The sequence below is a fragment of the Sander vitreus genome, chromosome 11, assembly GCF_031162955.1.
Source record: "Sander vitreus isolate 19-12246 chromosome 11, sanVit1, whole genome shotgun sequence".
Classification (NCBI taxonomy): Eukaryota; Metazoa; Chordata; class Actinopteri; order Perciformes; family Percidae; genus Sander; species Sander vitreus.
The window spans coordinates 22,677,458-22,691,561 of NC_135865.1; the positions used below are offsets into that span (position 1 = coordinate 22,677,458).

Consider the following 14,104-nt stretch of genomic DNA (forward strand, 5'->3'; position numbering starts at 1 on the left):
CGAACAGAACCTGGCTTCACCTGGGAGGCCATCTGCCTCGACCGGACCGAGACAGAGCTCCATTGTTGTCCAAAACCTATTAAAAGACATCAATGAGCCACAATGTTGCACTGGTTGGCATGTTCCTTCATTACTATGAACACACACAACCAGTAGTAATGTACTGTACACATAGAGCTGGGCAATATATCGATATTATATCAATATCGTGATATGAGACTAGCTATCGTCTTAGATTTCGGATATCGTAATATCCTAATATGGCATACGTGTTGTATTTTACTGGTTTTAAAGGCTGCATTACAGTAAAGTGATGTCATTTTCTGAACTTACCAGCCTGTTGTAACCGTTCTATTATTTGCCTTTACCCACTTAGTCATTATATCCACATTACTGATGATTATTTATCAAAAGTCTCATTGTGTAAATATTTTGTGAAAGCACCAATAGTCAACACTACAATATCGTTGCTGTATCGATATCGAGGTATTTGGTCAAAAATATGATATTTGATTTTCTCCATATCGCCCAGCCCTATGTACACGGTTTAAGTCAATCCCTTATACACCGATCTGCTGCTGTAAATACTCACCAAGAGCACCAAACGTGCATTAATCCACAGCAAAAAAAATCCAACAAATGCACTTTTTTCTCCCGTTTGAGGCAACGTTACATTAAAAACTACAGTACATGCTGTTTTAGGAAAATACTGAGCCTTTTTATGAATTAAATGTTTTGTGAGCCATATTAAATATTTATGTCTTATTTATGTCTTCAGTACAAACCACTGGCCTTGGGACTGAATACCACTGATGGGGTAGGGAACTCAGAAAGTACACAGAGAAACTAACACAGTTAGATTTGGTCTTCCCATGGAATTTGGTGACAACTTACATATAGAATAACACCAGGCTGCATGGAATAATTCAAATACATTTTGGAAAAATTACATTTTTATGACAATACAAAGACTACCCTTCTGAGAAAACTGCAGTAGAGCAATTCCTACTTAACACGTTCTCTGGGACATAAGGGACAAGTAAGAAATAAATAAGGGATTTGTAAAAACAATAGTTGTGTGGTGAACTTTTTAGGTTAACAGCTTATTTTCAAGTGTAATTTCACAGTCAGCTCTACAGCCGTAATGCAAATTGCCGTCATACAGTAATATCTCAAGCCTGAATCCTGCCTGATGTGGATGTGTTGAACCTGTGAGGTTGACATTTGTCCGGGGGTTGGCTGTGGGTTAGCTGGGCTTTTAGAAAACAGAGGGCAGCAGTCTGGCCTATGACAGCACAGCGTTGGAGCGTCGTATACCTATCAGGTTGTCGGCGCTGCAGGATCGTCTCATCGCTGTTTGACTCAGGTCCTTATACTTGTCTTCACATAGTCTTGAAATGGCCTGGACGGACAAACACAAACTCTGTTACTGATAAGTTCTCATAGAAAAAAGGTAAATAGATCATTGTGTTTTAACCAGAGGCGTTTGAATTCAAGAACTCTGCAAGATGAGAAAATGATCAAATCAGCTCCAGTGCAGTGGGTTCGCTGCAGAGCAGAGAGGTAAATATTCCAGGTGCATCGTAATGAGACAAACTGGAAGACCAGAAATTGCTGGTCGACGGCTGAGGAGGGCAGCTCACCTCTAGTTTCTGGGCGCGTTGGTTGTTGAGAGGCTCCAGGGGGAAGCTGAGGTTGTTGTCATCAGCCAGCTGCCGTAGATCGAAGTAGTACTTGGCATAGACACTGGCTGGCACATTAATATTAAACTGGAGAAGTTCCAGGAAGTGGCGCTCCATCTCATTCCTGAAGGGTGGAAAGAGACCTGAGGGTTATTCCAGACAGCCAAAAACCCTAACTCAACTCTAGAACTTTAGGACAGTGTGATAGAGGAACAGAGGATACAAGTCCTAGACGCCCAGTAAAGAACTATAAGGGACGCAAGGTCATCTTCTCAAGCAGTGTAAGTGTATCATGTCAGAGAAGGACAACGCTGACCATGATCCTGTTCAGAACACACAACTTTGATAACATGGACATGAAGACCTGTGTATGCATTTTGATCAGCCACTTGGGATACTGAGGGTAAAGTGTTGACAGCTATTTAATAGAATAAAATATATTTCTATTCTTCAAAGAAAAAAACCTTTTTATTTATCTGTGTTTACAGGTGATATGATTTTACTAAAGAAACGGTCACATTATAAAAGTCAGCGGAAGGACCCTATATGTCAGTTATTTGTGCATTGACTTTATACATTCAACATGGGAAGTGCTCATGGAGCGAGAAGGAATCAAAAATCTCTTCCACAGAGATCAGACACAGACACATACACACCTCATCTTTTTCCAGACTACAACCTCCATCATCCTTCCTCATCATCATGATCATCATCACAGCCATGAGAAAAGCTAAGGGAGGTGGTCACCAAGGAGACTGCATCTAGGATGCTTTGTTGGTCAGCAAAGGTGGTGAGAGTGAGCGCGAGTGTGTGTGTGTGATGTCTGGTCTCCCAGGGCAACTAATGGAGTGGGCGAGAGCCAGGGCCATTATCTAGAAGCATTGAGAGCACTTGAGACCCTCCCCTGCATTTCTCTCCGTCTGTCTCTCTGTTTCTCTCTCTACCCTTCTCCCCATCCCTCCATCCAGACCCGACCAGGCTCACAAAGACACTTGAATGGCAGCAATGAAAACTGAGCAGAGAGAGTGTGGGTCATACATATATGAGAGGAAAGAGAGAAAGAGTCAGAGAGGGATGGGGACTCACGGACATGCAGGCACGCACCTTTCCAAATCACAAAAAAACAAGCAGGCACTTTCAACCTCTTTTATACACACACACACAAACAAACACACAGAGGAAAAGCAATTTTAGGAAATAAAGTCAGTGGGCTCAGAGTGCAACCCCTGGCCTCTTCACTGGCTTATAGCCTGAGAGACAGCAGAGATATTACACCTGCCATCTATCCCAGCACTCATCCGTCTGCTTTAAGTGCATCTTTGTTGTTATATTTCCTTTATTAGCAAGCATGTTGAGCCAGAACCATGTTGTATTTGTTAGGAATCTCTTTTTCTCAAAAATCTGGAGCTCAGAAACACAAAGACCCAAAGCAACCAAATTTAGGGATGAATTTCATATCTTACCACTGAGGAAACAACAATTTAAAAGGTAACTACCGTTTTTTCCTGACAATATTATGGAAAGGATTTCTAAGGAGGTCAACCTCTCTGTTGAAGAGTAAGATCCTTTTTTTAAACATAAAAATCAGCTGAATTGCGTATAATTTGAATTAATAATTAATCATTTTAGCATCGTAAAATACACTTCATTCAAAGTCGACAGAAACAAAATAAAACTACGAAAAGCTGTTGTAGGTCGTCTTTCCACTTTTCCAACAATCACAACTTTTGGTTGAAATAAACAGTTTACTGATTTACATGTGAAAATATGTTGGCTCTATATACGCTAAAAGTATTACTTTTTTTAAATGGAGTCTGGTGGGTTTAGTACTAGCGACTTCAGAGCTGTTTCTGGTTAAACAGAAAGGTCTCAAAGAGGTTTTAAAGGTCTCTCTCTGAAGAGATCCTTTCCATAATGTTGTCAGACACTTAGAATATTAATCTGAGCCCGTCAGTGGCAAAACGAGCACTTTTGTGAAGGTAAATACAAGCTGGACAATTGCCCAATTCACTTACATTGTAGCTTGTTTCGCTGCTGCTGACTAGAGGTGCAACGATGAATCGATTAATCGATTAGTTGTCAACTATTAAATTAATCCCCAACTATTTTGATAACCGATTAATCAGTTTGATTCATTTTTTTATTAAAAAAATAAGATTTCTCTGACTCCAACTTCTTAAATGTGATTATTTTCTAGTTTCTTCACTCCTCTGTGACAGTAAACTGAATATATTTGAGTTTTGGACAAAACAAGACATTTGAGGATGTCATCTTAGGCTTTGGGAAACTCTGATCCACATTTTTCACCATGTTTTGACATTTTTATAGATCAAACAACTAATCGATTAATCGAGAAAATAATCATCACATTAATCGACTATGAAAATAATCGTTGGTTGCAGCCCTACTGCAGCGATCTTGCTTAATACTGGACCAATGTCAAAGATTGTTGTTCCCATCAGACACTTAGACACAAAAACATAGGAAAACAGTAGGTACCTTTTATGATCTTTTTTTTTTTTTGCCATTAGTTAAATGGCCTGACACGTATTAACAAGCAAGCTTGACAAAAACAAAGCTACAACATTACTCAACTGTGTATCCAATTATTACAAAATGGGTCTGGGCCAAGGTGGCAGCAAAGCAGCCCAGGTGTCCTTTTTCCTAACCACATCCTCCTGCACTTCCTGTAGGGTCCAATGCGTTCCCAGGCCAGGTAGGACATGTAATCGCACCAGTGTGCTCTGGCTCTTTCTCTGGAGTTTTCTCCCACCTAGACATGTTTACAGTATGTCTACGAGGGTTGTCCAGGAGACGTTCTGAGCAGACCCAAAAAAACCTCAACTGGTAGCAGTGGTAAACTCTAGAGTTATTTTCAGATTTCATTTCACTAAGGGTGAATGAAGGGTCACGGCGAGATTTTTTCAGGGGACTACTTTTGCATTCCCATGCAATAACTTTTGCGTTCCCTCGCAATATGTTTTGCGTTCCTTCGCAAAACTTCTCTTCTTCTTCCTTCTGAGCCATGTGCCGATTTCCACTCAGCTGCCCAGCGCAATGAATCAGCTCGTTGCATTTTACTTTGAGCTTGGAATTATGATGATATACTGCTTAATGGGCACATTCATATCTCATTTAGGGTATAACCAATAGCCTATTTCTTAAATGTATTAAAACAAGAGAATGTGCAATGTCAGAGGTTGGCATGATGTGGCGATGAACAAACACTGAATTAGCAGAGAATCTGCAGCTACCTAGTAGCGTTACAAAGAGAAAAAAAACGTGAAAATACAGCCTTCACTGTGGTTACAATCAACTATGGCTACAACCCTTCCAGTCGCCTATATGTTCATTTTCTACCTGTAATGTCTACTATATTTCTGTACAGTGTGGGACAAATCCGTTTAATCACATCAGATTTACATCAACAATTACATCATGGTCTGGTGTCTGCATATGGGCTGTAAGGGACGTGTGAAGTAGCGACCATATGTGACCTGATGGGATTTGACTTCGTTTACGGCAGTTTTCTTTTTTCTCTGCGTGGGAATGCAAAACGTATTGCGAGGGAACGCAAAAGTAGTCCCCTACTCCCCCTCTCGGCGAGACAATCTTCCGGGGCTCCCTAGAATGAAGACACCCTACCCCAAGAAAACTCTTTTAGGGTTCTTGTATATGGGATCTCTTGCTCTTATCATGCCCCAAGATACTTCAGTTGGAGCAGAAACACGCTCCTAAACCCTAAGAGAAAAATCCAGCTTCCAATGTGGGATTGGGGGGCTCAGTCCGACCATTTCTGTAACTTTCTGAAACCAATGATTTGTCATTTACACCAACTTCACCCTGTGATTGGTCAGCTATGCGGAGGCGAGGAGCCAGGGTTTGAACTTATCTATCCAACTCTCCCCCCCCCATTCTTGACACAACTATTTCTGTCGCTTTTCATGTAAACAACTGGGACAACACTATAAATGTAGCTCAGCGTAAATTCTGTCAGGGAGACTTCCATTACGTTGTCTCTCTTCTCTTTAACTGATCAGCTGGGCAGTGGGTGTTACGGTTCTGTATACCAATTAGAATCGGGCACTTATGTTCTAACCAATCACAGCATACTACCATGTTTTAAATCTGTTCTCTCTCCTGCTTCTGTCAGTTGTATTTTCAGACGAGAGTGCGACCCGCCTCCTCCCCTTCTACCTCCAGGCATTTTTGACGGTGTTCTCCGTCTTCTCCCGGTTGACGGCTCGTTTTTACGTCTTCGGATTTTCTCACCACCACCAGTGTCTAGATTCCATTGGGGGATATGTTTGGTTTTCCTAAACATTAGATTTGTATAGTTACCCCTTTACAATGGACTCTAATCTCCAAATAATTATGTTGTACTTACTGGTTATATCTTATCAATAAATGTTTGTCTCTCCTGATTGAAATGTCTTCCAGGAGAGAAAATGTGCCCCATTATCCCCATATATAAACAATACTGTGTCTCCCCCCTCTCTATTACAGCAGACGTCCCCCCCCCCACCGCTGCTTGCGAGAACTATATAAAAACATTTGATTTCCGAACATTCATATGACCTAGTTGTGATTGATCCATAAAATAGGTGACCCCTCTTTGTTGTTCCTCTTTTTTTTTTTTTTCTTTTTTTTTTAGACTTAGTGAAAGTTTTAAAACTCCACACCACTTTTTTCTTTTTTTTCCTTCTTTTTAAATATACTGTAACTTGAGTAAAACAATCAGTCCAAGGGGTCATACTACAATCCAAACTCAAATCTAAAATTTAAAAATCTATTTTCAGAACATTGCATCTAACGTGACAAATATTTACTGCAAATGCCTCCCATCACAGATCTCTCAATGAATTGAGATTGAATGATTGAAACCACTGATTCTGTTTCCATCTTCCTCATTTTCAGCGTTTTGTCGTAAAAAAACAACAACAACAACAACAACAATAACTACTCACATATCCTCCACAGTGATGTCTTTAAGGATCTGGCAGTAGTCAACGTTCCACACAGCCTGGTCATCCCAGACTTTGGAAGCCAACAAGATGGCTCCCAGGACGATGCGCTTCCAGTTGGCGGGGCAGATATCCAGCTCAGCGTAGGTCAGCAGGCGCTCTAAGTACACCTTGAGGTAGAAAGTTTTTTAATGGTCAACATTTTAATTGGGAACTGACAGGGTTTTTCCTCAGTTGAATCCTTATTAATTCCCTTATTAGTTTCCTATATGCTACCACATATTATGTACCAACAAATTCTCCTATACATGTTTAGTGGTATTGTAACTGTATTAGACCTACTACTTAACTAATGTTGTACCTAGTAAAACTGTGTTTTTATTCTTGAAATGGAAAACACCTTTGCAGATAATGATATAGTCTTATTTTTCTTTCATACATTATTCACTGGAAACAGAACACGCCAGAGCAAATCAAACATGCTGCTTGCTGAAAAAAAATACCTTCATTTTGGTGATATTATTTGGGACCGGCTTGCTATTTTGAAAACATAACATTCGTGCACCTCAGTTTGAAAAATTCATATTAAAATTCAAAACGGCAAAGAAACTGACAGAAATGCATTGGTTTTACGTCGCTCTTTCATCGCCACATTCTAAAACAAATCTGCTCAGTCTTTAACATTATACAATATGATGCTTTTAATCTTCTCTAATGTAAAGACTGTGTTGTGTGATCATAACACATACACCTGTCACGTGCCATTTGGGACAAATCAGTTTGTGAGCGTTTACTGCCCTCTGGTGATCAGTTTATAGTAATACCACAGTATTTACCTACATGCACAAAAAACTTTGCTTCTGTGTTCTACAACTTTACACTTTACCAAATGTAGTTTCAATAATGTCTTGTTAGATTTTAGAACTATAAAAAATATTTAACAGATTATGATAAAAGCATCATGGCCTTGGACTGATTCTAAAAGTACCTAATAATATGTTTGTGTGTTTGAGTGTCCGATTTGATAAAGACTTGTACGACAAAAATGTAGACGTATTCAGTGTTCCAAGAATTTTGCACTGAACTAAACTCCTCACTGAGTGTCAGGATTTCAACAATATTATCATTATTCTAACAATATATTGTTGTTGTGTAAGTAAAATCAAAAGCATCATAGAGAGACAGACTTACTAGAGTAACAATGGCACATTCTGCAGTGAGCTGTGCGGCGCTGAAGAGTGTTCTGACGAAGCGGTAGATCAGTTTGTGTTCTGGGTCTACACGGGAGTAGTCATCTGGCACTGGCTCTCTCTGTACGGGACAAACAGTTCACACACACACACACACACACACACACACACACACGTCTGAGGGAAACAAGTACGATGTGAGGTTGTAGATTCATCTGGACTAATTTGCCTCTTGGTTATTTGGGTTGGAGGCAAGCATTTGAAATATTTCATGTAAAAATCATGTTTATTTGGAAAGCAGCTTTCCCTGAATCTCTACAACAAAGATGGTGAGTGCAACGTAAACACTACCCATAGAGTCACATGGCCGCATTTATGGCAAATACACCAGGTTGATACATACCTGAATTTTCCTTTAATATACAAGACTACAAGCAGACATTTAGTAACAATGTTTGCTTCATATCGTCAACTTTGATATTAGTTTTGTCCTAAATTTTCCTCTTAGCCCTCCCCTCTCTTTGAGGTCATCTTCAGCTTGGAGTGGCCCCCAAAAAACTGAGCTGTGAGGGTCGGCGGAAAAACAAAAACAACCACATTGTGGAGTGAGACACCACTCATGGCTCATTATCACAAGTCGACAACTGAATGGAAACCGTTTATAAAAAGCACAAGAGAGGATGAGAAAGGACAATTGTTTCCTTCTTGTGTTTAACCAGTGAATCACATCCATTTTAATGATGCATAACTGACCCCTACGGATTATGTTTTTCCGTGAACTGTTCGCATTGTGTTATGGATGGCCCTCAATGCCAGGTCAGTACTGAAAAATCTCAATTTGAAGGAAGAAAATGGAGTACAGCTGTCACTACACAAAAAACCCCCCAAAAAAAACAGGTTTTGTATTGGGACACCACTACGTTTCAGATGGATGTGCAATCGGATGGAAAATAATTGAAGGCAAAGGACAAAAAGAAAACAACAAAAGAAATAATGTCTCATATAATCGAACATATACATTTTCTACATTTATTCAGATTGTATGTACACAAGGGATGAGCTATTGTACCAGATCTCATCTCTCATCTTGGAGTATGGTGAATGGTTATGGTTTTCCAGTTGTTAGGTTCAGATTCAACATGCAAGTAATTGCAAATAAATTGCAGCAAAATCTTAAAGTTGCTCAGGCCGACTGACTGGTTGGATAGATGGATTCAATAATAGATAAAATGACTGGATGAATCAAAACCACTGGCTTGAAGGAATTGCTTTTTGTTCATCTGTCTTGCTGATAGGAGCCAGGTGCTGAGACACTGACTAGCAAAAGTCACCGTTTCAGAGTTTGAGGAAATCCCATCAACATACTCACTGATAAGGGGTGCAACTTCTCATCAAAGATGTCCAGTGACCTGCCTGAGTCCCTAAGGAACACATAATACACCTGTCAACACACTTCACACACATGCCAGTTTTAACAATATAATGTGCCACAAATTAAAAATGTGCACTTACCTGTTTTTGATGTGGTAGTATATTGCTAACGTGACACTAGAAAAAGACAGACACAAAATGAGTGATAACATAAATAGTATTAGTTTTTGCATTACATAGCTTAAATAATCTACATGGGAGAATATGCTGTGTGTGTGTGTGTGTGTGTCAGACCACTGTGTGACAAAACATCTGCACACACTCAGCAAGGAGGCTTTATTTAAACACACGGAGATAATCCTGATGAAATGCGTTTTTCCAAATTTCACTGAAATAATGTCATTACAGAGGACTGTCCTAAATTAGGCGTTAGAGCATCTGTTTTAGTCACGCATCCATTAAGTATTACTTAGGATTACCACGGTGTGATGCAACAGGATTTTCTCATGTGAAATGAGCGACTTTTGGACATCACAGCTTTGTGCGTTTGTGTTTCTCTGTGTGTGAAATTCTCTCACCATTTGATTGTGCTTTTGAGGTTTGGCTGGCTGACGGTGTTGTCGTCTATGAAGATTGTGGAACAGGAGCTGTATTTCTTTGACATTGGACCAGGAGATACCTTGAGACATTGAAATCACACAATCAATAACTTGAACTGATCACAGGACAGGAAAAGTCTTGGTGGCTGCATTTCTTTAGGCTATGTTTAGACGGAAACGATCTGAAGAGAAAACGCAAAAGCGGCGTCGCGTTCTCACTTTTTATTTCGCGTGTAGACGTGTTCAAAGTGTGTGAAATGCGATTCACCAAGTCCGCGCGCCTGCGTAGAACCTTCCTTCTACTTGTCTCCCTGTCTTCCTCCTCTCCTCAGTAGCGCGAAGCGAACAACAAAAGCTGACAATTTTGTCTGGACAGACGAGGAGGTGGAGTTATTGCTCCAAACAATGCACGCCCGCACGCACGCACGTTGGTGTTAAGGTTTTCTGGTTTACCCTTGTTTTTACTTGAGCTAGATGTACTAGCCTTATCTGGTTAATGGACATTATGAACCGCTACTATTGTTGGCAAAACTTCCACCGTTCTGTTTCAACGCCAACTCCGTGTGCTATGATCCGATGTTGTTTCACAGGCTATTTTTCTACAATGACATTCTGGATTTGGAACAACAATTGGTTAACATAAAGATATTGAATACAAAAGAGCTACTATCAGAAGCATAAACCAATTCATGAAACTAACTACCTTTAAAAACTTGAACTGGCCAATCTACAGTGTGAAATAACCTCCAGGTCAGTAAAGAAAATATAGCTTTGCACATACAATCAATTCAGCAATCAGATGTATGCATTTATTAGATGTAGATTTTTGACTTACATGACTGATATGATTTATGTGGTTGCTTTTCCTCTTGTCTCGTACTGTAAAGAAGAAGAAATGTTCAACAAAGCCAAGCTAGAAGCAGGAAGCAGCGTTCAGACTCTGCACTGCATCTAGTAAATAATCAAATGTAGTATTACACCTGAAATGCTTTGGTAATTGTTTACTTGCAGCTTTAATTTACTTCATTGTTAGAGATGCTTGTGGCTCCAGTTTATTAATAATGTGTTTGCTCTTCAAAGTATCTTACAGAAGATAGCTACTGTGAATCATCGCTGTGTGTGTGTGTGTGTGTGCCATGTTAGGATTGCTCACCGTCTGTCTGGGACTTGCTAAGGAAGATGGTGCTTGCTCGGGCGTGGTCAGACGGGTTAGACTCTAATGCCAGCTCTGAGAGAACAAGAAATGTACATTAGCGCTCGCTTTGTAATGACAATCTGTCAATAAAGGCACAGTGTGTGCTACTTAGCGCTCACTTGTAGGTAGTGATGAAGCCACAGGAGAGAACAGGAAGCCATTAGCTGACACATCGATCAAATGCACTGATAATAGCACTTAGTGTAATTCTGTGAACTCACATTATCCACTATAAAGAAATAATGCTTTGGATTTATGTCACACCAGAAAGCCAAGAGACAAGCAGGAAGTGAAGATGGCTGCTAGACAGATTTGGCAGAGCTTCACCTTAATTACCAGATTATGTCTGTAGGTTGGAGACTGCAAAAGACTTGACACCAAACAAGACTTAAGATAAATGAATGTTAACTTGTGGACTGGGTATAAAAAGGCTACAATTCCTACACAGTTCGCTTTCTGCTGAAATTCAGAACTTTACCCTCATAATGACCGAGTAGCAGTGTTTGCTCATATCACTTTTTACATTTTACTCAACATTTCACCAATCACACAGTGTAAGTATAAAAAGCAGACACTGAACTTCTACCAGAAACACCTATACATTTTGTAGTAATATTTCCATCACCCGGTCTTTAAAGGGACAACAGTTTTTGTCCATAAATAAAAATGTTAGTGATCAAGTACCATATTAAGGCTTTTTACTCCTATAAATGTGCGTTAAAAATACACTTTATTAGATTATTATTAGTAGATACTGCTGGCTAAATATTTGTGGATATTAAAATACTTCAGACAGAACTGTGAAGCAATGCAAACACAAAGACAGCACTGGTTTACACACAAGCATGACTTTGAGAATTGTGTTCTTTATCTAAATCTGTGCAGACAGCACATTACATAAAAGACTGGGGATTAGGGGATGGCCGCATTTGTGAAGTGAGGACAGCAAGAAGAGTCATGGGGAATGTAGGAAGGACTGTTGGACAGATTCTGACCCTCACCCTGCGAACAGCTGCTCTCGCCATACTGCACTCACACACACACTACTGTCCACAACAACATGAATGGGATGAACACTGTGCACGTCTGGGAGTGAATGAGGAGTGGCGACACTAGGACTTATAGTACACAATTGAGTTTGGGCCTACATCACAGCGAAATATCTGAGATGCTTTCTAAATCAGGGGCCTGCATCACAGCATGTTATCACAGCATGAGCAAAAAAAACCTGTGACGGGGGATTGTCTAAAGACGTCCCATTTGCTAACCTTTGTTACACTTTATCTCTTTAACAATTATGGGCATGGTGATGCTAAGTTAATGGCACATTACAAGATGCTGTTTGTGCCCAGTGAGCTTATTTGAAAAAAACATGTTTGTTCTGGCTAAGGCGTGATCTCTCTCTATTTGTACTTTGTTTCTCCCCCGCCCCACTCAAAAATAGGCCATGGAAATAAAACTGAGGTTGGTTAAAGACAACAATGAATGGATGATAAGGGGCTTGTTTTCATTGCTAATTTCTGAATGGTTAATTTGATGCCAGTGTGATCAACATGATGCAGTGCCCAACTAAAGAGTGCGAAGAATGTCACGATCATCATCATCATCATCATGGCAATAGCTGAAGAGGGTGTCTGTGTGTATATCCCTGCAGTTATGAGAGAGTATATCACAAAGTTGTTACACTAAAGCTTAACCTTGTTTGTGTGTCAATATTAGTTGAGGGGCCCCTTATGCTGACACAAATAACTGGGTGTGTGCACATATGTAGTGGTTATTTTCTGATTCTGTCATCAAAGTTTGTGTTCTCGGAGTCATGTGAAGGAGCTTCTTCACTATGGCGGTGACTAGATTACGATTAACCTCCCTATAAACAAACAAAATGGGTGTGACTTGCATGGGCTCAAACACAGGAAAGGTTAAGTTTGAAGCTATCTAGTTATCACTGGTTTTCAGGTGGACACATACCATCAGGGACTTCTCTGTCGCTTATATGCTGCAGGTAGGGCACTGTGTTGTCATCGCTCACTTCGGTGCTGGTCTGGAACTCTTCCAGCCGCTCTGCCGGTTGTCTCGATGGTAGTTTGGGGCTCGACTCGGGAGAGACGCAGCATGACACCTTATTCCCCATCCCAAACCGGGCGTTAGCTTCTCACTATTGCAGCCAAGTCCAAGTAGTGCAAATATTTGTAGCTAGCTAAAACAAGCTTCCCCCAGCTTCACAAACATTACCAGGCTTTTGTCAGTATTAGCACACTATCTTTGCGTGCTAAATCGCCGCTGTCCACCAACTCCCTGGAATCGCATTCCTGTCCATTTGAGGGTAACGTATGTCGTGTAACAGTCAAAGAGGAGCTAGCCACACATGCTCACTTTGTTGTAGAAAATATGTGTCGTCTCATGTAATATTCGACGTGTTCTTGTAATAACAACAAGCGGTTGTTAGTTAAAGGCAAGGGCTCGCCAATTCATTCATTCATCCATTCAACATGCTAGAGAGGCGCTGCTAGGTAGCTAGCTAACTAGCATTATAGTAAGTAAGCTAGCTAGCTAACTAGATAGCTTATCAACTTTTTTTCTACTCAACATTAATTACAATTTTTGCTATCGTGTAAACACAATCGACTCTACAAAATAAACATGTTACGACTTTAAACCGCCAAATTCTGGCAAATACATTTCACGAGACTTTCCAAACAATCCCGCAGATATCTTTGAGCCCTAGGTCGGCGTGTGGCCAAATCTAGCCCGAGGTTTCTGCGGCCTCCAGTGGAAAATAAAGGTAAAAAGAGAAAAATCCAAGAACGTAGACACGAAATTCTAAATGAGGTCAGATTGACCAAGCCCTGTCCCAGTTCATCAGTAGACAACCAACTCTAGTAGATGGAAATAATTCCCGCATCAGTGCCTCCACCCCTTCAGATTCTTGTATGTAGCTAGTCCCCGCCACCACCGCCATCTGTTGCCGAATCTCACATACATACGGCACTACTTGGCACAGGGATTTTGTAGAACCGCCCACTTAGACATTCCATTTACTCCCACTGGCTAATAAATCAAAACAAGGACCTTTTGAAGCCGCTTATTGGTTAAATGAGCTGTC

The 14,104-nt window shown here is 40.4% G+C and overlaps 1 protein-coding gene across 2 annotated transcripts; it reads right to left on the reverse strand.

The window, feature by feature from the left end:
• Nucleotides 1-1,278: 1,278 nt before the first annotated feature.
• Nucleotides 1,279-13,980, reverse strand: ccnyl1 (cyclin Y-like 1). Of its 2 annotated transcripts, XM_078262385.1 has the most exons (11): nt 12,970-13,980; nt 10,960-11,034; nt 10,642-10,685; nt 9,786-9,886; nt 9,349-9,384; nt 9,206-9,257; nt 7,838-7,957; nt 6,650-6,816; nt 5,799-5,998; nt 1,644-1,806; nt 1,313-1,402 (listed from the first exon to the last, which is right to left on the reverse strand). In XM_078262385.1, the coding sequence occupies exons 1-10, from the start codon at nt 13,130-13,132 to the stop codon at nt 1,646-1,648; spliced, it is 1,119 nt and encodes a 372-aa protein (XP_078118511.1). In that variant the 5' UTR covers nt 13,133-13,980; the 3' UTR covers nt 1,313-1,402; nt 1,644-1,645. The 2 variants fall into 2 exon arrangements, with proteins under 2 accessions (XP_078118512.1, XP_078118511.1); XM_078262386.1 differs by lacking the exon at nt 5,799-5,998 and having other exon boundaries at nt 1,279-1,402.
• Nucleotides 13,981-14,104: the final 124 nt, after the last annotated feature.

Coding starts and splice junctions, on each gene's coding strand:
- ccnyl1 (XM_078262385.1), bottom strand. CDS start 13,132: ATGGGGAATAAGGTGTCATGCTGCGTCTCTCCCGAGTCGAGCCCCAAA. Junction 11,035..12,969: donor CGACAGAGAAGTCCCTGATG/GTATGTGTCCAC, acceptor TTGTTCTCTCAG/AGCTGGCATTAGAGTCTAAC. Junction 9,887..10,641: donor ACATAAATCATATCAGTCAT/GTAAGTCAAAAA, acceptor CAATGTCTCAAG/GTATCTCCTGGTCCAATGTC.